At 45.0% G+C, this 26,866-nt stretch overlaps 1 protein-coding gene across 4 annotated transcripts; it reads left to right on the forward strand.

Moving 5' to 3' along the window:
• The first annotated feature begins 423 nt into the window (after nucleotides 1-423).
• Nucleotides 424-26,459, forward strand: Adap2 (ArfGAP with dual PH domains 2). 4 transcript variants are annotated; one of them, XM_026389007.2, is made up of 13 exons: nucleotides 424-593; nucleotides 1,444-1,574; nucleotides 3,126-3,217; nucleotides 4,298-4,377; nucleotides 5,341-5,453; nucleotides 14,877-15,023; nucleotides 18,550-18,633; nucleotides 19,106-19,167; nucleotides 20,985-21,111; nucleotides 21,802-21,864; nucleotides 23,020-23,097; nucleotides 24,029-24,257; nucleotides 25,494-26,459. In XM_026389007.2, the coding sequence occupies exons 1-13, from the start codon at nucleotides 500-502 to the stop codon at nucleotides 25,526-25,528; spliced, it is 1,335 nt and encodes a 444-aa protein (XP_026244792.2). In that variant the 5' UTR covers nucleotides 424-499; the 3' UTR covers nucleotides 25,529-26,459. The 4 variants fall into 4 exon arrangements, with proteins under 4 accessions (XP_026244792.2, XP_026244793.1, XP_026244794.1 ...); XM_026389008.2 differs by lacking the exon at nucleotides 20,985-21,111; XM_026389009.2 differs by lacking the exons at nucleotides 19,106-19,167; nucleotides 20,985-21,111.
• Nucleotides 26,460-26,866: the final 407 nt, after the last annotated feature.

Consider the following 26,866-nt stretch of genomic DNA (forward strand, 5'->3'; position numbering starts at 1 on the left):
AGTTCTAGAAGGACCAGAAGCTGGAGAGACTGCTTGATACTGGGCAGTAAGAAGGGTTTCCCTGAGAAGGTGATGTTTGCAATATACCTATGTCCCGAAATAGATGTAAGATCCTAACAAAAGTTAGGTTCTGTTTAAGTTTTCCAAGGAGCGCCGAGATGTGGACATATGCCCTTATTCCTCCACTATAGCGGTGGAACCAGAGGCCCAAAGAGGCTGAACATTATTGTCCACAGTCTTGCAGCTAGGAAGTGGCGGGCCAGAAGTTGATCTTGCTCCAGGGCAACCACTCAAAGTCTGGTGTTCCTGCCCCTCCCCACCTGTGGAGGGGAGGGGCGGGACTGGCCCGGCCGAGGGCGGGACAGAGGCCCTGGAGGGGCGGAGCTGGAGAGACGGCGGGCTGGGTCCTTTTCGACGGCGGGGACTAGTGCACTGGTCATGGGCTGCCGCGGGCCGGGAGGCGGCCGGGCTGAGCCCTGCTGAGCCCGCCCCGCCCGCCATGGGCGACCGCGAGCGCAACAAGAAGCGGCTGCTGGAGCTGCTGCAGGCTGCGGGCACCGGCAACGCGCACTGCGCCGACTGCGGGGCGGCGGGTAAGGGCGCAGCGGCGCGGGGCGCGCGGGGCAAGTGCAGCTCGGGACTTGGCCAGCCAGACTCTCCCCTACGAGCACACCGGGTCCGGTCCTATCTTCGTAGGATCCAGAAGTGTCCCCTATTGAGCTCTGGGACCCGGACTCCCGTCCATCCAGACGGTGAGCCTCCCACCCGGACGCAGGATCCTGACTCCCGACTCCAGACCAGACGCGGATCTTTCCACGTCCTGGGACCCTCCCGATATTAGATCCCGGAGCTGGGCACCCTGACCTTCCTGTCCACCGCCCCCACCACAGACACCCTACGGCTCAGGACCCAGCTCCCTGTGCCATCCCTCAAGACCTAGGCACTTCCCGCGCCCTGGACACAAACATCTCACTCACCGAGGAGCCCTAGACCTCAGCCCCAGGCCTCCTGATGGTCATGTGTCCCCTGTCCCTCCTCTGGACGCCTCCGAGATCTTTCCCTTTCCCTCTCCACCGCGATCAGACCTGAGGAGCCGTGATTCACCTGCCCACTTGCAGCTCCCAGCCCATCGCTTGGCTGCTGGTCCTTCCCCGGTGCTCCTCTCAGTTCCCCCTCAGTTCTGTCACTTCCACGTCGCGCCCGCCTCAGCCTCGCCCCCATCCCTTGGAATCTCTCCAAGATCGTCACCCTGGTGGCCGCCGCGGTGGCGGGTGGGCCAACCAGATTTCATGGTAGTAACTTAGCTGTTCCAAGGTGGGGAGCCCCGCACAGGCAGAGCTGGCCACAGCCTCCGGAATCCTATCAGGTCCTATCTGTCCCAGAGCCTCAGTCCAGCTTTGATTTCCTCGCTCAACTCTGCTCAGCTACCCTCCTGCCCCGCAGATCCCGACTGGGCCTCTTACAAGCTGGGAGTCTTCATCTGTCTCCACTGCTCTGGCGTCCACCGCAACTTCCCGGACATCAGCAAAGTTAAATCCGTGAGACTCGACTTCTGGGACGACAGTATTGTGGAGGTAGAATGGTGTGCAGGTGGAGAGTTTCGGAATTGCAAAGTTGGGGTGGAGACAGGGAGTGGGTGTTCCCAGTCCAGAGAAGAAGAAACTGAAGCCCAGCGAGTGTCAGCGACTAACAGAGGAAACACAGTAGACTGGCATTTTAGACAGAGGCCCTAAGGACATATTCTGACTCATCACTTGCTCACTTAGAAGCCCTGAGGCCCTGAGCTACTTACTTAATCCTAGCTATGAACTCTTAGTTTCCACATCTGTATTATAGGCATACCTACCTTCTCATAGGGATGCTAGAAGCATTAAATGCAGGCTCATTTGAGGAATAAAGTAGGCAGTCAATTAACAGTTGCGTTTATCATCAATGGAAGTCCTAGACTGGGAGAAGAGAAGCATGCTATGGTCCTCCTGCCCTCTCGGAGCTGGGAAGAGGACCACTTTGCTTTACTGCCCTGTGGGCACTGAGGACTCCCTTAACCTGGAGGGGTAGTAACATTTTGGCCAGATAAATCTTCGGAGAGCAGGCAGTTTTATACTGTACTTGTTGGCTGAGGAGTTCAAGAACAATTGGGGAAGCAGATCAAATGACTTAGCACCCACTCTGTGCCAGGAACTGTCCCAGAAAACCACTGGGATGGATGTTTTACTTATTCAGCTAAAACATAGTTACTCTACGCCTACTATGTGTTAGGTGCTGGGAGAGAACAGTGGACAAGACAAGGTCCTTGCTTACCTGGGACTTAGATTCTAGTTCAGAAGTCAATCTGCACATAAACCTGAAGCGTTTTATTTGTGCCTTTTCTTCATTTTTATATATGAGATCTCAGGGTCAGTCCTGGAATAAATGGCAGAATCTCAACCCTGTTGGGATCCAAACCTGGTGCATATCCTGTGACGTAGCCCAACAGCTCCCGGGAAGGTGAAGAGTACTGATCACTCTAACCAAGGGTGTCCCTTCAACACCTGGAGTTTCTTCCCACTGCTGCTCTCACCTAGATATGCTACCTCCACCATCCACTCTGGTCCACTGATCACCCTGACATATGTATTTTATGGGGCCAGCACCCACTTCCATCCTCCAGCTGCCTCTGTCTTTTGAAGACATTTAGAGCTGCTGGGGGTCCTGCCATCTGCGGAAGGAGTAGGTGAAAGAATGTGAGCTTTGGAGTCAGACAGGTCTAGGTTCAAATTCCAGTTTTCCACTTTTCTAGCTATGTTGCCGAGGACAGATCATTAAGCCTCTCTGAGCCCAAGTTGCCTCATCTCTAAAATGAAGATGGCCATATTAAAATGGCTAAGGGTATCCAATGAGCCTCTGTGTAAGAATTGTGAAGTGTTGTTTCCGTTTGAGGCATGGATATTATTGCCCCTCATTGGTCAGCCTGGGACTTCCTGGCAGCGCAATTAGCAGGCCTGGTGGGACATGTCCTTCTTGGAGGCAGTTCCTTCTGACCCAGCCTAGAAGCCAGCGAGACCTATAGCCTTCTGGGTAGACCAGGGTTTCATTTCACATTTTTCCAAGTTCTAAGATTATCTTAAATTGCTGTTGTTTTGCAGTTTATGACTCACAATGGGAACCTCCGTGTGAAGGCCAAGTTCGAAGCCAGAGTCCCAGCTTTCTACTATGTCCCCCAAGCCAATGACTGCCTGTAAGTGGGCAATTCTTTAGGGGCTGGCTGAGAGGTTTTCCTGGTCCCATCCCCCAAACCTCTACCCCATCTCGGATGCCTTTGTCTGTGGCAATCTCTCCTGTGGACCAGGTCAGCAGGTAGATCCAGGAGTGCATCTGATACCATCACAAATGAATCCTGATTTAAACTGGGCATGATGGCACCTGCCTATACCTCAGCTACTCAGGAGGCCAAGGCTGGAGGATTGCAAGTTTGAGGCAATTGAAAGTTTGTCAAGCTTAGTGAGATCCTGTCTCAAAAAATAAATAAATAAATAAAAAGGGCTGAGAATGTAACTCAGTGATAGAGAATGCCTGAATTTAATCCTCAGTACTACAAAAAAAAAAAAAAAAAAAAAAAAAAAAAAAAAAGCTTAAGGCTTAAGCCTCTTTCTACCTCTGTTGTTTGGTATGTCATTTCTTTCTTTGGGCCTCAGTTTCCATTGCTGTGAGATGGGGAATTTTCTGAACTGTCTATCACTCTGCCTCCGATGTTCTGAGAGCCTACAGGTGATAGAGGAGAGATGTGGGTATTTTAATAGAAAAGTGTGTTTTAGCTACTTCCTGTTGAGTGTTCTGTCTAGGACTCTCCCACCTCAGCTCAGGTTGACTACAAAAACTTGCTTAAGCTGCAGATCCCTAAATAATAAAGATAAAAGTGCTGGGCACAGTGGCATATGCCTGTAATTCCAGCAGTTTGGGAGGCTGAGGCAGAAGGATAGTGAGTTCTAAACCAGCCACGGCAACATAGCGAGACCTTGTCTCAAAATAAAATATAAAAAGGGCTGGGGATGTGACTCAGGGGTTAAGTGCCCTTGGATTTAATCCTCAGTACCATAAATAAATAGATAACCATAAAAGTAATGACCGCTGTCAGGTGTGGTGGCACATGCCTGTAATCCCAGCTACTTGGGAGGCTGAGGCAGGAGAATCACAAGATCAAGGCCAACTTCAATAATTTAAATGAGACTCTGTCTCAAAATAAAATAAAAAGGACTAGGGAGTAAGTCAGTGGTAGAGTGCTTCTGGATTCATCTGACCAAAGGTTCTCTGCTTTTAGGGTGTTAAAGGAACAGTGGATTCGAGCTAAGTATGAGAGACAGGAGTTTATGGCTGATGGGAAAGCCGTCCCTCCCCCAGGTAAGGTAATTTTCGTATCTTGTGGAATCAGTGTTCTGATGAGCCCTACCAACAAAATGCCGACTATTAGGAGCAAAATCCATCCATGAGATGTCTGTTGCCCTGGCCCTGCCCACAGTATCCAAGGGGTGGATATCTGCACCTTGAAACAGCTAGAAAATCAGCAAGTGGGGTCTTGCAGTCTGAGCAGCAAAGAAGCATCTAGGTCTCAGATCCTTGCAGGGCCACAGGTGTATGCAGAATCTTAGCATGAATTGTAGGACAATTTCCACACCGGGCAGGCCCTTTAAACAAGGCATGGCACTCCTGGCTAATGCCATTCCTGGTGCAGCTCACAGTTTAGTGAGGAGCATGGGCTGCCTTTCAGCCTCCCTTTCTGCCATTGTGAGGGCACAGCCTCATTGGTGGCCATGAATCTATGGCAGTTTTTAGCCTACAGCCCTGAGTCCAAGCTGACAGTGACCCAGAGAGCAAAGAGTGGCGACTCTTGGAGAAACAGAGGCAGCCAACTTTAGCTACCAGGAGCACCAATTAGTCTTCAAACCAGCAAGCACCTTGAGGTCACTCATTATTTCCAAAGTTTCATGAGGCTGATGGCCATGTGAAGTTGGGCTGAACCACATATATTTAGGCGTCTTCCAAAATCCTTCCAGTTTGTCAAGACATAGACTACTTAAGGTTTATTGTGTCTCCTAGTGAGACGGCCTGATACCATGGAGAGCCAAGAAAGCCAGGTTTTGCACGGGGTGGGAGTGTGGGGGGTGTCTGACTAAGATAATAAGCCATGGCAAAGCTGGTCCCAGGCAAGACTCTTGCTCCCTGCAGCTGACATAGCCAGTTAGATTGGGGGTATCTAGGCAACAGGTGGAGGGTTCTTTCTGCCCCGAAACTCTAAGAGGTTCCTGTGTCGTTTGTGCATCCTAAGGTCATGAGCATTCACTTCTTCTCTCCCTGGTGGTCAAGGTAACCGAGAAGGAATCCTGTGGAAGCGGGGAAAGGACAATGCACAGTTTCTGAGAAGGAGATTTGTCCTGCTGGCAAGAGAAGGACTCCTGAAGTACTACACCAAGGAGGAGGTAGGAGGCCAGACGGGCCAGGGGCTTCCTCCCTCCTCACTAACCAGCCTTCTTGTTAATGGATGTGCTTGGTCTTGTGGATAATTTCAGATCCTGAGAGACTCCACATTCTCTTCCTTTTCCTTGTTTAGGCAATTAATCCAATCCACTGAAAACACACTCTTTGTTCATATAGAATCAGCTTAAACTAGTTCAATTTTGGTTTGGGTTGGTTTTTGAAACAGGGTCTCACTATGTTGCCCAGATTGGTTTTTCTTTTCCTTTTTTTTTTTTTTGGTATGAGGAATTGAACCCAGGGACGCCCTCACTTAGTTGCCGAGGCTGGCTTTGAACTTGCAATCCTCACTGCCTCAGCCTCCTGAGCTGCTGGGATTACAGGCGTACACCACCATGCCTGATCCCAGGCTTGTCTTGAACTCCTGGGCTTAAGGCATCCTCCTGCCTCAGCCTCTCAGGTAGTTAAGACTGCAGGTGTGTGCAACCATGTCATGCAACTGGTCCATGTATAAGCCTCTGATGATCGCTTGATTTTATTTCATTTATCCATTCATTTAAATATTTATTGAGCATCTACTCTGTGTAGGCATCATTCTAGGGACTGGGGATATAGCAATGAACTAAACAATTCCATAACTCTCATGGAACTTTTATTCTAGTGGAAAAAGACAGGAGACAACCAACACATTATATCCGTTTTGTATTAAGTGTATGGGTGATTGACTAGAGAGTGGTCAGTAAAGGCCTCTCTGGTGACAGGTGAGCAGAGATCTGAATAAACGTGAAGAATAAGTTATGTGGGTACATGAGGAAGAGAAGGAGGGACAAGGGAGCACTATGTACAGAAGCCTTGAGCACATCATGGTGAGCAAATACACCTTTGTGCCAATTAGAAAAAAAAATGGCCCCATTAGAGGGTGTGACCCAAGACCCTGGTCCCAGTAAGCAGAAACCTGGACTGCAGCTTTCACCCCACATTTTATGCCGTGCAGAAACTCAGCCCTAGGCCACTGCCCTGGCCCTGTGTTGGATATGAGGTGACCAAGTGACTGAGTGAGCAAGCAAAAGAATGGAGGGAGACAAAGTCACCTAATGGAGACTTTGTAGGCCACAGTAAGACGTGTGTCCACGTGCACAGACGGACACGGCTGGGAATCAAACCCGCAGATTTTTTTTTTTTTTTTTAATGGTGCTGGGAATTGAACCCAGGTTCTCCTGCATAAACCCAGAGATTTTTAAAGAACAGCTTTGCCGAAATATAATTTATAGACCATACAATTCACCCATTTAAAGTATACAAGCAATGACTTTCGGTATATTCAAAAGTTGTACATCCATTATTACAACCAGTTTGGGAACTTTTTCATAGTTTCAAAAAGAAGCCCTATGCCCTTACCATCACCTCTCACTCCACCCCTACCTCTATCCCCAAGGGCAATCTCTAGGCTACTTTTTGTCTATAGATTTGCCTATTCTGACATTTCATATTAACAGAATCCTGCATTATGTGCATACTTCTCTCACTTAGCCTGATGTTTTTAAAGTTCATCCATGTTTTAGCATGTTTCAGTACTTCGTTTATTTTTCCTGCTGAATCATATTTTACCGTATGTGTGACATTTAATTTTACTTATTTATTTGGTACTAGGGATTTAACCCAGGGGTGCCCTATCATTGAGTGACATTCCCAACCCTTTTTATTTTTTACTTTGAGACAGGGCCTCTCTAGACGAGCGCACTACCGCTTGAGCCACATCCCCAGCCCAAGACAGGGCCTCTCTAAAGTGCTGAGGCTGACCTCAAACTTGAGATCTTCTTGACTCAGCCTCCCAAGTTGCTGGGATTTCAGGTGTGCACCATCTCTCCCAGCAGTATGACATTTTATTTATTCACTCATCAGTTGATGGGAATTTGAATTGTTTCCACTTTGGGGATATTATGAATAATGCTGGTAGCGATGTACATGTACAAGTTTTCAGGTGAATATGTTTCCATTTTTCTTGGGTGTACTTAGGAATAGAATTGTCCTTGATCCACTTTGAATTGAGTTTTGTGCAGGGTGAGAGATAAAGGTTCAATTTCATTCTCCTACTTATGGATTTCCAGTTTTCCCAGAACATTTGTTGAAGAGGTTATCTTTCCTCCAATGTAGGCTTTTGGCACCTTTGTCTGGAATGAGATAATTGTATTTATTTGGGTTTGTCTCTGTGTCTTCTATTCTGTTCCATTGGTCTTAATATCTGTTTTGGTGCCAATACTATACTGTTTTGGTAATATAGTAATATTTTTTAAAATATCTTTAGTTGTAAATGGACACAATACCTTTATTTTATTTATTTTTATGTGGTGCTGAGGATGGAACCCAGTGTCTCACACATGTTACACAAGTGCTCTACCACTGAGCCACAACCCCAGCCCTCTGTACTATAATGCAAGGTCTGATATTGTCATGCTTCTTGCTTCACATTTCTTGCTAAGAATTGCTTTGGCTATTATGGACCTCTTATTTTTCCAAATGAATTTCATGACTGCTTTTTCTAGTTCTATGAAGAACATCTTTGAAATTTAATAGGAATTGCCTCAAATCTTGATAGTGTGGCCATTAATTAATTCTGCCTATCCAAGAATATGGGAGATCTTTCCATTTTCTAAGGTCTTCAATTTATTTCTTTAGTGATCTATATTTTCATTGTAGAATCTTTTACCTGTTTTTTTTAGATTTATTCCCAAGTTTTCTTTTGTTTTTGTTTTTGTTTTTTTGAGGCTGGGATGGTTTTCCTAATTTCTCTTTTAGCTGAATCATCATTAGTGTATAGGAACACAATTGATTTATAGATATTAATTTTATAGCCTGCTACTTTGCTGAATTCGTTTAGGAGTTCTAGTAGTTTTGATATTTTTTCAGTTCTCAATGAATCTTTATTTATTTATTTATTTTTAAAGAGAGAGAGAGAAAAGAGAGAGAGAGAGAGAATTTTTTTATTATTTATTTTTCAGTTTTCGGTGGACACAACATCTTTTTTTTTTTTTTTATGTGGTGCTGAGGATTGAACCCAGCGCCCCATGCATGCCAGGCGAGCGCCTTACCGCTTGAACCACATCCCTGGCCCCATGAATCTTTATTTATATGTGGTGCTGAGAATTGAACCCAGTGCCTTACACATGCTAGGCAAGTGCTCTACCACTGTGCTATGACACCAGCCCTGAGTTCTAGTAGTTTTGTGGAGGAGTTTTTTGTGTCTTCTAAATATAGAATCATGTAATCAGCAAATAGGGATGTTTGAGGTCTTCTTTTCCTATTCGTATTCCTTTAATTTTTTTTTTTCTTTTTATTTTTTTGTCTAATTGCTCTGGCTAGTGTTTCAAGGACTATGTTGAATAGAAATGTTAAGGGAGGACATCCCTATCTTGTTCCTGTTTTTAGATGGAATGCTTTCAGTTTTTCTTTTTTTTTTAATATTTATTTATTTATTTTTAGATGTAGGTGGACACAACACAATGCCTTTATTTTTATGTGGTGCTGAGAATCGAACCCGGGTCATTCTAGGCAAGGCTCTACTGCTAAGCCACAATCCCAGCCCCATGCTTTCAGTTTTTCTTCATTTAGAATGACATTGGCCTTGGGCTTAATATATATAGCTTTTACAATGTTGAGGTATGTTCCTACTATCCCTAGTTTTTCCAATGTTTTGAACATGAATGGATGCTGTATTTTGTCAAATGCTTTTTCTGCATCTATTGAATAACAATGTGATTCTTGTCTTTAAGCGTATTGATGTCATGAATTACATTCACTGATTTCCATATCTTGAACCAACTTTGCATTCCAGGGATGAAACACACTTGATCATGGTGCACTATCTTTTAAATATGTTTTTATATTCAGTTTGCCAGTATTTTATTAAGAAAATTTGCATCTATGTTCATCAGGGATATTGGTCTGAAGTTTTGTTTCCTGATGTATCTTTGTCTGGTTTTGGTATCGGGATGATACTAGCTTCATAGAATGAGTTTGAAAAGGTTCCCTCCTTTCCTGTTTCATGGAATAACTCGAAGAGGATTGGTGTTAGGTCTTTGAAGGTCTGGTAGAACTCGGCTGAGAATCCGTCTGGTCCTGGGCTTTTCTTTGTTGGTAGGCTTTTGATGGCATCTTCAATTTCAATTGCTTAAAATTGATCTGTTTAAATTTTCTATGTCCTCCAGATTCAGTTTGGGTAGGTCAGATGTCTCTAGAAATTTGTCCATGTCTTCAAGATTTTCTAAGTTTCTAATTATCATCTGTATTCCAGTAGTGTCTGTGGTAATATTTCTTTTTTCATCATGAATTTTAGTAATTTGTGTTTTTTTCCCCTTATCTTGGTTAGCTTGGCTAAGGGTTTTTCAATTTTATTTATTTTTTCAAGGAACCAACTTTTGTTGATTTTTTTAATTGGGTTTTTTGTTTGTTTGTTTGTTTCAATTTTGTTGATATCAGCTTTGAATTTAATTATTTCCTATCTTCTACTACTTCTAGTGTTGATTTGTTCTTCTTTTTCTAGGGCTTTGAGATGTAATGTTAGGTTATTTCATTGGTGACTTCCTATTCTTTTAATGAATGAACTCAGTGCAATGAACTTTTTTCTTAGAACCGCCTTAATAGTGTCCCAGAGATTTTGATATGTTGTGTCGCTATTCTCATTTATCTCTAAGCATTTTTTTTCATTTCATTCCTGATTTTTTTCTGCTATACATTGGTCATTAAAAAGTGTATTATTTAGTCTCCAGGAGTTAAATAGCTTCTATTTTTTATTTTATCATTGATATCTAATTTCATTCCATTATGATCTGATAGAATGCAAGGTGTTATGTCTATTTTTTATTTGCTAAGAATTGCTTTGTGACCTAAGATATGGTTTATGTTAGAGAAGGTTCTGTGTGCTGCTGAGGAGAAGTATATTCAGTCATTGATGGATGAAATATTCTATAAATGTCTGGTACATCTAAATTATTAATTATAGTTTTTAGTTCTACAGCTCCTTTAGTTTTTGTTTGGAAGATCTTTCCAGTAGTGAGAGAGGTGTGTTTAAGTAACCCAGTATTATTGTATTGTGGCCTATTTGATTCTTGAAATTAAGAAGGATTTGTTTGATCTTTGTAAATGCTCCATTGTTTGAGGCATAAATTTTTATGATTGTTATGTCTTCTTGATGTATAATTCCATTAAGCAATATGAAATGTTCTTCTTTGTCCCCTCTGATTAATTTTGGCTTGAGGTCCAAAAATTTGTGATATGAGGCTAGAAATCCCTGCTTGTGTATGAGATGCCTGTGAAAAATATGCTTTTTCCCATCCTTTTTACCTTCAGTCTGTGGATGTCTTTGCCTATGAGGTGAGTCTCTTGGAGACACCCATATTGTTGGATCTGTTTTTTAATATAGTCTGCCAGTCTATTCTTTTTGATTGATGAGTTTAGGCTATTTACATTCAAGATTATTATTGAGAAATGATTTTATTTCCTATCATTTTGATTTATTGCTGGTCTTTTTTTTCTTAAAGAAAGAATGAGAGAGAGAGTGAGAGAGAGTGAGAGAGAGAAAGAGAGAGAGAGAATTTTTTTAATATTTATTTTTTAGTTCTCGGCGGACACAACATCTTTGTTTGTATGTGGTGCTGAGGATCGAACCTGGGCCGCACGCATGTGAGGCGAGCATGCTACCGCTTGAGCCACATCCCCAGCCCTATTGCTGGTCTTAATTTGAATTAGTTTCTTCTTTGATTGACTATTATTCTGTGTAGTTCCTAACTTTGTTGGTTTTCAATTGTATTTTTCATTGCTTCTTCATGAAATATTTTATTGAATATGTTCTGTAGTGCAGGCTTTCTATTGTGAATTCTTTTAACTTTTGTTTATCATGGAAGGTCTTTATTTCATTGTCAATTTGGAAGCTAGTAGAGTTTTTGTGGTTGGCATCTATTTTCTTTCAGAGGTTGGTATATATTATTCCAAAACCTCCTAGCTTTGAGGGTCTGGGTTGAGAAATCAGCTGAGATCCAGATTGGTTTCCCTCTAAATGTGAACTATCATTTTCCTCTGTCAGTTTTTAAAGTTCTATCCTTCTTCTGTATGCTAGGCATTTTCATAAATAATGTGCCTTGGTATGGGTCTGTTGTAATTTTGTATATCTGGAGTCCTGTTAGCCTCCTGTATTTGATTTTACATTTCATTCTTAAGGTTTTGGAAATCTTTTGATATTATTTCTTTGAAAAAATTGTGCCCTCCTTTTGTATCTCTGAGCCTTATCTATTCTGATAAATCTTATATTTGGTGTTTTCATGTTATCCCATGTTTCTTAGTAGTTCTATTCATGGTATTTTTAAGAGTATCAAATTATTTTATTACAAAACTTAACACCATTTACTGATCATCCACTTTTCTAAAAATCACAAACACAAGAAAAGAACAAATTCATCCAAGGTTCACCAGCCCTGGGAAGATAGGAAAAAGCCCTGAACAGGGAACCTGCAAATATTTTCCTTATGCCTGATATCTTAGCATCCTACTTCACTCTAGGCTTCCACTTTTTGTCACCTCTGACAAGGGGAGGAAACTGGCTAGAAGAATCACTGACAAGAAGGTCACAACCAACTTGAAGGCTATGTGATACTAAGGGCTTGTACATTCTAGTTTGTAACTCTGAGAAATGATATCAGATAAGCACTGTCAAAATACCTATTCCCGGGCTGGGACTGTGGCTCAGGCAGAGCGCTCGCCTAGCACGGGCAAAGGCATTGTGTTGTGTCCATCTACACCTAAAAAATAAATATTAAAAAAAACAGCAATGACTTTATTTATTAAAAAAAATACCTACTCCCCACTAACATTTACTGTCCTTATTCTCTGAATTACCTTTGGAACTGGTTGTGTTATTTCATTTTAGCTTATGTTTATCCCAGAGCACAAACCCTAAAATCCATGTGCAGTCTCCATGTTCAAGTTTAGAATTGCTTCAGACAACCCCAGTGGCTGTATTGTTCATGTTCTATAGTATGTACTGGGTGTCATACCCTTGCACAAGCAGGTCAAGTGGCAGCCCAGTGCAGAGGGCACACAGGGACAACTTTCCCACTGCCAATCTTATTCCTGCTCTATCTGGACACTGCCCCACAGTTAAGGTAGATTTTTTTATTTCACTGGCCCCAACTGAATGAAGTCATATTCTCATGGATCAGGAATCCAATTCTTCACCATTAATTAAATGGGGTTTTCAAACAGTGCCAGGAATATTCTTAGGAAATGTCCTGGGACTGGGCTGGTGGGTTCTCAATCTCTTGCTTGGGAGGGGACACTGGCACAGCTTATTTTTTTCTGGGCCACCAGGAACTCATGAATCATTTGAGCTGATGTTAACCCTCTTTAGAAAAGTAATCAGCAAAGATTTTATCCCATTCTACAGGTTCTCTAGTAACATTCTTATTTTTTTTTCTGCACAGAAGCTTTCTAATTTGATGCCAATCGCTTTATTAACTCTTACCATTTTTTCTTGAGCTTTAGAGGTCATATTGACAAAGTCATTGCTCATACCTATATGTTTTAGTGTTGTTGATCTTACGTTTCTTGTTTTTTGTTTTTTTTTGCACTGGGGATTGAACCCAGGGGCACTTAACCACTGAGCCATACCCTGAGCCTTTTAAAAAATATTTTATTTAGAGAAAGGATCTCACTAAATTGCTTAGGGACTCACTAAGTTTCTGAGGCAGGCTTTGAACTTGCCTCCTCCTGCCTCACTCAGCCTCCCAATCCTCTGGGACTATAGACATGTGCCACTGTGCCTGACTCTTACGTTTTCATCTACGAGTTGTATAGTTTCTAGGTCCTTGATCCGTTTTGAGTTAACTTTTATTCAGGGTGAGAGATAAAGGTCTAGTTTTACTCTAGACCCTTATCTCTCACCAGTTGTCCCAGAACAATTTGTTAAAAAGTCTGTCTTGAGCTGGGGTTGTGGCTCAGTGGTAGAGCTTTTGCCTAGCATGTGTGAGGCCCTGGGTTCAATTCTCAGCACCACATAAAAACATATGTTTGTCTTTTCTCAATGTATGTTTTTGGTACCTTTGTCAAGGATCAGATGACTGTATCTGTGTGGATTTGTTTCTTCTGTCATATATATATATATATTAGTTGTAGATGGACACACTAACTTTATTTTATATTTTTATGTGTACTGAAGATTGAACCCAGGGCCTCACACATACTAGGCAAGTGCTCTACCATTGAACTATAACCGAGCCCCTGTGTGGGTTCATTTCTGTGTCTTCTATTCTATACTGTAGGTTAGTGCATCTGTTTTTATGCCAGTACCTTGCAGTTTTTGTTTCTATAGCTCTGTAGTATAATTTGAAGTTAGGTTTTGTGATGCCTCCAGCATTGTTTTTTTGGCTTAGAATTACTTTAGCTATCCTGGGTGTTTTATTCTTCCATATGAATTTTAGGACTGCTTTTCCTAGTATTCTTGATATTTTGATGGGCATTACATTGAATCTGTATATTACTTTTGGTAGTATGGCCATTTTGACAATATTAATTCTGCCCATTCACTTCTTTCGTTTTGTTCAATTTCTTTCTTCAATATTCTGTAAGTTTTCATTGTAAAATTCTTTCATCTCCTTGATTAGATTTATTCCCAGGTATTCTTTTTAAATTATTGTGTAATTTTGTAACGTATTGATTTTTTTGAAGCCATTCATTCTTGGTAAATTGGAAAGATATTCATTTCTGTATGTTGATTTTGTAACCTGCTATTTTGCTGAATTTGTTTTTTAGCTCTAGCAGTTCTTTGGTGGGGCTTTTTGGATCTTCTAAGTATAGAATCGTATCATCTGCAAACAGTGGTAATTTAACTTCTTCCTTTCCTATTTTTATTCCTTTTATTTTATTCTCTTAACTAATTGCTCTGGATAGAACTTCCAGTATTATATTAAATAGAAGTGTTAAAATTGGACATCCTTTTTTTTCAGATTTTAAAATAGGAAATGCTTTCCATTTTTCCCCATTCATTATGATGTTGGCTTTGGGTTTTTCATAGATAGCCTCGATGATGTTCAGGTAGTTTCCTTCTATCCCTAGTTTCTTCAATGTTTTTACATGAATGGGTGTTGAATTTTGTTGAAGGCTTTCTCTGAATCTTTGAGATAACTAAGTGATTTTTGACTTTGATTATATTTTTATGTGATGAATTACATTTATTGATTGTATATGTTAAACCATCCTTGCCCTCCTTGGTCTTCTTACTCTATTATCTATTAAGGATTTTTGCATCTAAGTCAGGGCAAAGAACATTAAAGTCCAGACTTACACGTTGTTTTTTCATTTGCATTAAGGGCCTTGGTGAAGGTGATGAGAAGTCACCTGTTGACTGTCAGCATCTGGAGTATCTTCTTTCTCTCTTTCAGAGTAAAGGCCCTAAAGCTGTCATCAACATCAAGGACTTGAATGCCACTTTCCAGACAGAGAAGATAGGGCACCCACATGGGCTGCAGATCACCTACAGGAGAGAGCGCCACATCAGGAACCTGTTTGTGTACCACGAGAGTGGGAAGGTGAGATGGCTGGAGTCCCACCCCAGCTGCCGGTCCAGCTCACCACCATCCTTACTCATTGCACAATGTGTTCAGCTGCCTCTGAAGACTTATTGCTGCCTCTTGCCTTAATCTATTTTCAGTTTCCAGTGTGACACAGAGGTCTGAAGAAGGCAGAGTGAGATGTGAGAGAGGAACCTGGCAGATGCCATGGTCCTATATGGACAGTGCACAATCACCAGGGAGTCCAGTTAGCAGAAGGGACTATGCCTCAGGATGGTACATCCAGATAGGGCCTGAGTTTCTGAATATAGGAGAAATGGCTAACTCAGGCTAGGGCCTTTCTGCTCAGCTGCTGTCCTGGACCAACAGCATTGGCATCACTTGGGAACTTGTTAGAACCAGAGTCCCAAGTCCATCCCAGACCTACTGAATTAGAAACTTCCCTTCAACAGGATCCTTAGGTGATCCCAAAACACGTGAAAGTTTGAGAAGCGTTCGTTACTTAATGGTCTGCAGATCAGCCCAGAGAAGAGAAGACCAATAGTCCAGGTTTGAGAGAGTACACAGGGTCAGATCCTGACCACATGATGGGGGCAAAGAACAGAGGTGCTAAGTAGTGGGTAGAGGGAAGTCGGGGTTTACATTTTGTGGGCATCTATTAACTCTGCTGTTCTATACAGCATTTTTTATAATATTTATTTTTTAGTTTTAGTTGTCAATACTTTTATTTTTTATTTTTTATATGGTGCTGAGGATTGAACCCAGGGCCTCGCATGTGCTAGGCAAGTGCTCTACCGCTGAGCCACAATCCAAGCTCAGCATTTATATATCTATACACACACACATACACACATACACACACATACATATAGTTGTCAATGGACCTTTATTTTTATTTATTTTTTTTTATGTGGTGCTGAGGATTGAACCCAGTGCCTCACAGATGCTAGGCAAGTGCTCTGCCACTGAGCTACAGCCCCAGCCCCTGCATTTCTTAATCTTCTAAACAACCATGGAGGGCTAGGGATGTGGCTCAGCGGTAGAGCACTCGGCTAGCACGTGCAAGGCCCTGGGTTCAATCCTCAGCATGACATAAAAATAAATAAATAAAATAAAGGTATTGTGTCCATCTACAAAATAAAAAATAAAATGTTAAAAAAAAAAAACATGGAAATGTCTTGTCCCCTTGCTCCCAAGGCATGAAAATTAGTGTCACACAGCCAATGATTCCTGGGCCCTGCACCCATTTTACCATTCCATGTTCCTCTGCTGGTGGGATAACCTTTAGCAGTAGGAGCCAGGAACCAGATGCAGGGACTAGGCCTTCCCGAGACCCACACTGGAATGTTGCCTGTGGGTCACCCGGTCAGCAGCCTTTGCAGACTCCTTCGTCTACTTCACAGTCTACCTGGGTGCCTCGTGGCAGGGGTTTGGAGTCAAAGTTAGAGCCCCAGCTCTGCTGTTCTCCACTGTGTTGCTGGGGCGGGTCACTTCCCTGTGCTTGTTTTTGGATTCTGGCACCCATCTCTCAGAAGGACTTTAAGAGCTGAATGACCATGAACCACAGATGTGAAAGATTTCATCACCATTACGTGCATTACAAACATTACTTGTTATGGTTGATATTTGCTCATGACTGTAGCAGATGTCAAGGGCAAAGTCTTGTAGTCATTTATTCATTTACAAACTCACTCTTTTAACAAATTCTTCTTGAGCCCCTGCAGTGTGGGAAGGGTCTAGGGAGTGTCATCATGAATGGTGCAGAGCCATGGGCCTCAAGGATCTCACAGTCTAGGGAGGAAGGAGGAAATAGGCACTGACCATGCCCTGGGATGGGTGGCCATGCTGGGGACACACAGAAGACACGTGTTTTTAGTATGTGTGCAGGAGGGTCAAGAAGGCTTTCCAGAGGAAAGTTTCTATTTAAGAATTTGGGGGATTCTGCTAAAAAAAAGGAGCATTCTACCATGGTGTAAAGGGCATGGTATAAAGAGCATGGTGGCCATGCCTGTAATCCCAGTGGCTCAGGAGGCTGAGGCAGGAGGATCATGAATTCAAAGCCAGCCTCACCAACTTAGTGAGGCCCTAAGCAACTCAGTATCTAAATAAAATATAAAAAGGGCTGGGGATGTGGCTCAGTGGTTAAGCACCCTTGGGTTCAATCCCCAGCATCACACACACACACACAGAAAAAGGAGCACAATCTGGTTTAAAGAAGCATGAACAGGAAGGGGACAGAAGTATTTGTTTTAAGGGCCAGAAGTACTGCTGGGCCTCCTGAGAGATTAAAATCAGGAACTAACACTCATCTCTCCTCTCCTCTCCTCTCCTCTCCTCTCCTCTCCTCTCCTCTCCTCTTCTCTTCTCTTCTCTTCTCTTCTCTTGTCCCTCCCTCTCTCTCTTTAACACTCTTTAACAGGCACAAGTTGTCCTTACATCATCAGGGATCAAATGGTACCACACTTGTTTTGTTTCCCTAAATTCAAGAGCCTCATTTCCAAGATTAGCAAGGAATGTCATCAGTCATCTCTCTTGTCCCAGGGCCACCAGTCCATTACTGGAGAGACCTTATAAAGTGGTAGCCTGAGCGAGTTTTTCTGGTCTGGCCCCATTCCCTTAGTGCCTGAGACCCTAGAAAGTTCTTAACAAACCCAGGGGCAAGATGGCTTGGAACTTCAGAATACTAGCCCCCTATCCTTGACCTAGGGGAGACAAGTGGAAATTGTTTCATTCCTTTGAAACCATATTTAAATGACTTTTTCAGTCACCATATTACCTCAAAGTCCAGTGCTGCAGCTATTTGGACAAGTCTTTCCGCCTCCCAGTTCCTGGGAGAAAGAATCTGGTAAATCCAGTCCAGCCTCTGTATCGGTCCAGTCCTGGTCCAGGTGCTATGGCCCAGGAAGGGCAGGATTGGGAATGGAAATGGGGGTGAGGGGCAGTTCTCAGAGAAACAGGTTGGCTAAGCAACCAGCCGAAAATTTATTACAACATCTAAACTGACCTGCAGGATGGTAGAATGTTCTAGTTAAAAGATGTGTGTGGGAGGGAGGTGGGTGAGGCCAAGTGCGCCAGGAGGAGGGGATAGCATGAGTTGGGGGTATTGAAAATGTTGAGTGGAAAGAGCTCAGAGGGCAGAGTGGGTCATGCTAAAGAACTTAGGGTAGTGGAGGCGTCCAACCAACCTGGATGAATTAACCAGATAGTCACTGTCTGAATCTGAGCTCCTGAATCGGAGTCTACATTTGAAGAAGATTCCAGATGATTCCAGCAGGCATTAGAAAGTGGAGAGCAATGTCCTGAGTGTGTAACTCCTATGCGGCTCACCTGAGTCCTTTCCCATAGCTCTGGAGTCCCTCCTGTCAGTGGTTTCCCTGAAGTCTGTGGCCTAGTCCTCCCAGGTTGACCCTAGCTGGAACTGTGTGGCCTATATGTGTGCTGAATGCATCGGCCCCAAACCTGAAAACCCTAACCAGCCACCAGACTCAGCCTCCCGTCCTCACCCGTCTGACTAGCTGTCTGTGTCCTTTGTATTTTGTCACAGGAGATAGTGGACTGGTTCAACGCCCTCCGTGCAGCCCGTCTGCAATACTTAAAAATGGCCTACCCCGAGCTTCCAGAGTCTGAGGTGAGCTACCTGTAGACCCCAACTTCTCAGTCTCCCCCTGCCACCTCCTCTCCTCAACTACTGATCCCTGAGGCCAGACGAGGTTTATTGCAGGCAAGACCTGGAAAGGAGAGGGTTGGGCACCACAGAGGGAAGCTGAAGGCTTTTATTTTTCTGGGGAGGCCGGAGGATAATGGACTCTAAAAATCAGGTCAGTTTCTTCCCTTCAGGACACATGGCCACTATAGTGACAAGAGGCTCAGCCTTTGGACATCTCTTTCTGACTCCTTCTCCCACTAAAATGAACAAATGGTCCCTACATACTATTTAACAAAATGCTTTTGAGCCCATTTTATCTTGTAACCCTTTTAGGCAGGATGAGTATTCCCATTTTACAGATGAGAAATGGAGTCCCAGGAAGGTCAAGTGAGTAACGGAAGGTGCTCTTCTCACACTAACATCTGCCCTTTTCCCTATGGTGCTCTGGACTCAGGGAGGCCTTAGGATCTTCCCCACTGCAATTGTAACAGGAGAGGTCTGCCTACAGTGGCCAAGGTAATGGTGAGCCCGAGAATTTCATTTGAACTGTCCTCAGGCTTGGGTGGGGTAGCCCATGTGGCACAAGGCAGAGGATGCTGCCTTGAGCCAGGAGGCCTGGACCCTCATGGATGCTCTGTCCCTGATTTGCTATGTGACTCTTGCAGGTCATGGCACCTCTCTGAGCATCTGTTTTCATATTGGGTGGTTGTTGCAGACCCTTTTCATGGTCTCTTCCAGCTCTGAGGTGCTATAGTCTGGTCGTTTTAAAGTGATAGAGGTAGAGAGATCCTGTTAATCCTGGACTTTCCTTCCTCCCAACTCTTTGACCCTCTTTGTTCCTCAGTTCCAAAGCTTGCAGGGAGCTAGATGTCTGGGTTAGGGTCCACTCCAGTGGCCCAATGATGCATTGAAACAGCAGCTCCCTGGGTACAGTTCTAGTAAGGCCTGGCCTGGTTCTGAGAAGCCCTTGGAGGTTGGTGTGCTGAGTCAGCACGTGGAGCTGGCTCATGCTTGCTCCCTTGGGCGGGAGTTGGGAGTGCTGACTGCTGACCAAGAGGAGGAGAGGACAAAGTGAAAGTGCTCAGCCTTGTTTCATTGGGGCTGGCTTCCCATCCTTGCTGACCCATGTGGAGGAAATTGGTCTTCAGCCAGTGTCCTCCACATTCCCTTTTCTCTCTCGTTCACGATCATTACCCCTTATCCATCTCCAGTCTCCTCCCAACCCACCTCTCTCCTCTGTCTTTCCTCGCACCCTGTGTCTATGTATGGTGTGAAATTCTGGGCAATCATCCAGACTTAGCTCAGGATTAAGGATCCAAATGCTGGAAACCCAGGGAGGCCCTGTGGAGTTGTGGTCTTTTTATCAGAAATAGATACAGGATCTGGGTACAATGCTTATAATCCCAGCTACTTAGGAAACGGAAGCAGGAGGATCACAAGTTCAAAGCCAGCGAGACAATTGAGCAAGACCCTATCTCAGAAATTAAACAAACAGGGATGAGTTCAAGAATACAGTGCTTGGGCTGGGGATGTGGCTCAAGCGGTAGCACGCTCGCCTGCCACGCGTGCGGCCTGGGTTCGATCCTCAGCACCATATACAAACAAAGATGTTGTGTCCGCCAAAAACTAAAAAATAAATATTAAAATTCTCTCTCTCTCTCTCTCTCTCTCTCTCTCTTAAAAAAAAAAAGTGCTTGTCTAGCATGAAGCTCTGGGTTCAATCCCCAGTACTGCAAAAAGAAATCACAAAAACAAAAATGCATACAGGGCTGGGGATGTAGCTCAGTGGTAGAGCACTTTCCTAGCATACTTAATTCCATCCCCAGCACCACAAAAAGAAAGAAAGAAAGGTACACAGATTCTGATGTGTTATTTAGGGCAAGCCACCTCGCCTCTCTGAGCCTCAGTCTACTCATCTGTCACCACAGGGACAATGCTTACCTTCCAGGACTATTTTAAGAATCATTTGAGTCAAGTTATACAAGGTACAGTAAGGAGTTCCCTTCTTTCCATTGTTTCCCTGAGCCTAGACTAGCCCTGGGCTGGCTCAAGTTCAGAATAGGGAGCAACTGGTGACCCTATTTTCTCCAAATGGAGAAATTAAAGCTTATAGGATGTATTTTAGGGAAAAGGGAGTAACATAGTTGAGGTTTTCATTTTTGGCCCCCAATTTCTCCCCTTTCAGATTTCCCATTCTTCTTCCCCAGATCTCTCCGCCCCTTTGCCCCTGCCCTGGAGCCTGGGAGAAAGTGCTCTGTTCTTGAAACAAGTCTGCTGCTTGAAACTTTTGACTTGCCCAGTTGACACCCCCTCCCCACCCCGTCCTCCCACAGCACAGGAGGCCAGTGTCAATCCCTGGCAGCTTCTCTGAGCACAGGAGGGCAGGCTGGAGCTCACATGATCAAGTCTTGTCCATTGCACAGGAGGAACTGGCCCAGAGAGACAGAAGGTCTCATTAAGGTAGCACAGCTGGTTGAGACCAGAGGTGAAGCGAGAATGCATGTCCGTCCACTCCTAGCCCAGAGCTTTCCCTGTTTGCCCACTCTGCAGTCACCTCTTTGTGACCCTATATCAGTTTCCCTGCCAATGGCCAGTCTCAGTCAAGGGGCCTCTGGCACGTGTGCACCTTGGCACCACAGTGAGGTGGCAGGTGTATGGCCTTGTGCCTCCGAGTCCTGAGCATGCTACCAGCTACATAACTTAGAGAAGACCCCCCACCACTTCATTTCAGCTGGGTTCCTTCAGATGCACAATGAGGCCGATAAGATCCACCTCACAGGGCGGCTGAGGATTGCACCCAGATCCTGACACACAGTCGACCCTAGGAAAATGTTCCCAAGAGACACCAAGAGGGTCTTCTCATGGCCTCACTTGAGTCCATTCTTGTGACTGAAGTTGTCCTTAAACCAAGTCCCTAAACTAAGACTCAGCCATGCTGGTGAGCTCAGCAAATATCTGGGGTGCTGTCGACTGGCTTTGTTGAAATATTGATATTACATCCATTGCACATTCCAAATATAACCCCGTAAACCATGAGTTCACATCCTTCCCTATTCCAAACTTCCCCTTTCTCTGGGAGCCAAGTTCAGTGGGGAACCTTGAACTCCTGGGGTGTGAGGAGGGGGTCAGCCTCTGTCTCTCTTCCCCCAGCTCGTGCCCTTCCTCACCAGGAACTACCTCAAACAAGGCTTCATGGAAAAGACTGGTCCAAAGGTACATTCAACCACTCCTTGGGGGACTGACATGGATCTGTCCCAACTACCAATAGGCCAGAATTGGGGAGGTTGGGAAATGGGGAAAGAGGGTTGGAGAGGGAGGGAAAGAAAGTAAACCCGTATATGTGAGCTCCCGGGCTGAAGGGATGGGTGAAGGCTCCATGTCAGCTGGCGTGTGATCCAGCCTTGCTCCAGGGGCTTCTCTCTCTCATGGGGGTATCCCAACCCCCATCATCATCACCATCAGCTTCTTTCCTCCAAACTCTCTCCATCTGTGGAAAAGCAGAGCCAAGAAGGGGATCCCTGGGGAGACAGCTTTTGGGCTCCCCAGAATCCTCTGCTGGGAACCCACGGGGACCCTCCAAGGAGAGGCAGACTGGCCCAAGGAAACACATTCAGGCCAGGGTGAGGCTGCATGTGCACTCACTCCCTCACACTCAGCCTGACTCCTTTGCTAAACCAGCCCCCTCCCCCAGCAGCTGCTTATTCCCACTTATCTATGAAGGAAAGGAAGGGATGCTACTGTGGGGAGGAACCTGGATGTTGATGAAGCTTAAAGAAGCTGGGCTGGGCTGGGGAGATAGCTCAAGTGGTAGAGTGCCTGCCTCCCATGCACAAGGCCCTGGGTTCAATCCCCAGCACCACACATAAACAAAGTCTGACTGAAGGGGGTCCAGATGGTTGGATGAGGGTTGAGAAGAGAGAGTTCTCTCTTCTAAAGAATTCTCCAGAGAAGGCAGCATTACAGATATATATAAAGGTTTGCTTTAGGTTTCTTCCTTCTCTAGCTGGGTACCGCCCCTCCCTATGGTTTTTACCCCAGGGTTTTCTCTCCCCTGACCTAGGTTAGGATTGGGTCAAGGCCAGCACTTTCAGCTTGGCTGAACAGTAGCCACTTCTGATTTCCCCAGCTTCCTTTTTCTGAGATTTCTTTGTCCACAGCTTGAGAAAGAGGGAAGCGGGCCTTCCCAGCTCTGGCAGCACCTGGAGGCAGCAGGGGTGAAGCTGGAAGGGGGTGGGGTGGGAGATGAGGGCTAGGAATGGGGTTGGGAACTTGCAGAGCCCCAGAGAGAAGTACTGGGCTTGTTCTAGGCTGGCCCTGACCTCTGTCCCCTGCTTTGTCATCCCTGGTAAGAGGTTCCCTCTTTTGCAGCAGAGAGAACCTTTCAAGAAAAGGTGGTTTGCCCTGGATCCCCAGGAGCGGAGACTGCTGTATTACAAGAACCCGCTGGTAAGAGTCACTCCTGGTCCCTCCCCAGGACAGTCCCAAGGAGAGATGGGTCAGCACTTGTCCAGCCTACACAAATAAACGCATCTCCTGGAGCCCCCAGGGTTGGGGAGCCCTGATCAGGAAAGCCTGTGCCCACCCCTTCTAAGTTAGTTCCTGTTCCAGAAGCCCGTTGAGAGCTTCCCAGATGCTGCCAGTTGTGATTAGATAAGGCATATTCCCCCTGCAGGCTCTGGGGCCTGGTTTCTAACCAGGAGGCTGAGATGAGGAGTGGTGAGGAGTGGAGTCTCTCCAACCTGGTTGTCTGGGCTCCGGTCTCAGCCATGCCATTGTGGTGGCATGTCCTGGGTGGTGTACACACTTAGCTCTCTGTGCCTCAGTTTCCTTCTGTGAAAAATAGACTTAATATGTATGCCTTGCTCATCGGGTCCCATGATGATCATGACTTCCTACATGGAAAGCGCTTGTATTCCCGGTGCCCAGTGATCTCTCCATACACATTAAGTGTCTTCTCAACAGATGATTATGTGATTTGCTTCAGGGTTTTAACCTTTCAAATTCAAGTCGTTCCCCCACCCACACGGTGGCATACCCCTGTCATCCCAGCGGCTCCCGAGGCTGAGGCGGGAGGATCGTGAGTTCAAAGCCAGCCTCAGCAAAAGCGAGGTGCCAAGCAACTCAGTGAGACCCTAAGTAAAACGCAAAATAGGGCTGGGGAAGTGGCTCAGTGATTAAGTGCCCCGAGTTCAATCCCCAGTATCCACCCACCCCACCCCTCAAAAAAAAAAAAAAAATTGAGTTCCCCTGCAGCATAAATCCTGGCAAGGACACTCACTTACCCCCTTTACCAAAATAGACCTTGAGGGCTGTCCGTGCGTCAGGGGTCCCTCTGCCCCAGCGTGACCTCTGATGACCAGGTGCCTTTGATTTTCAGGATGCCTTTGAGCAGGGCCAGGTTTTTATCGGGAGCAAGGAGCAGGGGTATGAGGTCTCTGAAGACCTGCCCAAGGGCATCCGAGGAAATCGCTGGAAAGCCGGCATCACCATCGTCACCCCGGAGCGCAGATTCATCCTCACCTGTGCCACCGAGAAGGAGCAGCGGGAATGGCTGGAGAGTTTGCGGGATGTCCTGTGCCGCCCCTTGACCCCCCTCCACGTACCCAGTGAGAAGCAGGGACTGGGGGTTGTTTTTTTTTAACAGAGGGTAGGAAGGGGTTTCTTCACTGGGACTCGACTGTGTTGCCAGAAGAGTCCTGACTCTGCGCTTTCTGTGGCCTTCTCTTCCTGCCAAAGAAAACACACAATTGTCGCCAGGAAATCCCCTCTGTGCCCCAAGTTCCTCTAACACAGTCCTTCTCCATGAGCTTCAAAAGGAGTTTGGAGCCCGGGCGGTATTGCCCGCCTGTAATCCCAGTGACTCAGGAGGCTGAGGCAGGAGGATCTCAAGTTCAAAGCCAGCCTTAGCAAAAAGCAAGGCACTAAGCAACTCAGTGAGACCCTGTCCAAAAAAAAAAAAAAAAAAAAAAAGGACTGGGGATGTGGCTCAGTAGTCCAGTGCCCTGAGTTCAATCCCTGGAACAACAACAACAACAAAAATGGTAGTTTGGTGCCAGCAGAACCCTTGAGGCTATCTCTGCCCAGCTCATCATCTAGGTGCTGGGCAACCTCTCCTTGTTCCTGATCCCTTTTCTCATGAGAAAACTGTGTCCTCCTATTATTAGCTGAGGTCACCCTGCTGGGCAGCTCCTGGGACTTTGGATTCTGCCCCACTCCAGAGGGAAGGCTATTTTTAGTGTCCTTCTTTCCCCTGGGTCCTTCCCTCTGTCTGTCTCTCTATGGCTCCTCCTCTTCACCCCAGATGTGTCCCTGCACGGCTGCCCTGTCTGCTGACGGCCCTGCAGAAAGGGAGAGATGTGCTGAGCTGGAGCAGGAAACTTCTGACCCAGGGCTTGACTTCTGGGGCACAAGGGAGAAGTTCTGTGTTTGGAAAAGTACAGACTGAGCAGGTGACCTCACACAGCCCCTTGGGGAAACTCCTGTGCCCTCTGAGCCTGACCAGTGCAAACACAAACTCTCTCTTCTTCGTTGTCCCAGTTCCCAAAGCCAAAGAGCCTCAGAAGCAGATGTGGGAGGCATTGGGTGGGTTAGTTGGCGCTTCCTTTTCTCTAGGTGCATGTGTGTTGGAGTCTTTCGGTTTCTCTCTCCATCTCCATCTCTGTGCTTATCGCTCCCTCTCTAGTGTGTAGGTCCTCTGTGTCTCCCACTCTTTTGGTTTGTCTTCTTTTAAAAAAAAATGTTCTTTTTTGCTTTTCTTCCTTCCTATCTTTTTCATTCTGTTTTTTACTTTGGCTCCCTCTGGTAGCATGACCCCCTCCCTCACACTCCTGTTTCCCTTGCAGCTGCAGAAGCAGAGAGTGGCTGTAGCAGCAGGTGACCCATCGGCTGGGGAGCTGGCTGGCCACCAGCCACCCACTGGAGCTCCTGGCATAAAGGAGGAGTTCTTATCTCTGATCCAGTTGCCCAGCACGAATGCACCACAGCCAGCAGCCAGCTTGGCAGAACTCACTGCTGACACTGAAGCTGTGATGGATCTTCCTGCTCCTTGGCCTTTCCCTACTGCCCAGCCTCCAGATCAGAGGACGTGGTACACAGTGAACACATATGTCACCCTGTCTTACAAACCAAGACTTGAAATGTCCTGAAGGCCCAGGACCTGCTCATCTGAAATGGAGGCATTGTAATGAAAAAGCACCCACAGCATCCTGCAAGTGGCGTTTTGAAAAAAAAAAAATTATCTGAATGTAATCATGAGGAAATAATCAGGCAGATTCACATTAGGTATGCTCTGCTGAAGAGCCAGCTGGGACTCTTCAAAAAGGTCCATGTGATGAAAGGTAAAATAGTTTGGGAACTGTTGTAGGTCTGGCAACCAGCAACCAGATGCAATGTATGATTCTTGATTAGGTCCTGGATTTTAAAAAAATAGCTGTAAAGCACATAATTAAGATAATTGAAGAAATTTGAATATGGATTTATATTAGCTAATAGGATTGTAAGATTATGGTACTCATGCTGTAATGGTACAGGAAAATATTCCTGTCCTTAGGAGTTGAAGTAAAATGTAATGATGTCTATGACTAATTCCTAAAAGATTCAGCAAAAATAAGTGTATGTATAGATATATGAATACAGTGTGTGTATGTATATATATATAGAGAGAGAAAGAGAAATACAGATATACATATATATATAAAGAGAACAGTACTGTATAAATGTTATCAACTGATGAATCTAGATAAAGTGTAGATGGGGTTATTTTCCTATTAATACAAATATATAGGTTTGAAAGTTTTTATATTAAAACATTGGAGGAAAAAAAAAAACCAAAAACCCGACTACTTTTCACTCTTCAAAAGCATGTTTTTCTCTATGAATCCAAATGTTCCTGGAGCCAGGCACAATGTCACATGCCTGTAGTCCCAACTACTCATGAGGCTGAGGCAGCAGGATGGCAAGTTTGAGGCCAGCCTTGGACAGTTAACAAGACCCTGTCTCAAAATAAAAAATAAAGAGGGCTGGGGTTATAGCTCAGGGATAGAACTTTGGCCCAGAATGTGTGACACCCTGGTTTCAATCCTCAGTACTCCGACTAACAAAAAATAAAAGTAGCCAGAGCAATGTTACCTACCTGTAGTTCTAAGTACTTTCAAGACTGAGGTAGGAGAATGCCTGAGTCTGAGAGCTTGAGGCCAGCCTGGGGAACATAGTGAGG

Source organism: Urocitellus parryii, chromosome 7 (genome assembly GCF_045843805.1).
Source record: "Urocitellus parryii isolate mUroPar1 chromosome 7, mUroPar1.hap1, whole genome shotgun sequence".
Lineage (NCBI taxonomy): Eukaryota > Metazoa > Chordata > Mammalia > Rodentia > Sciuridae > Urocitellus > Urocitellus parryii.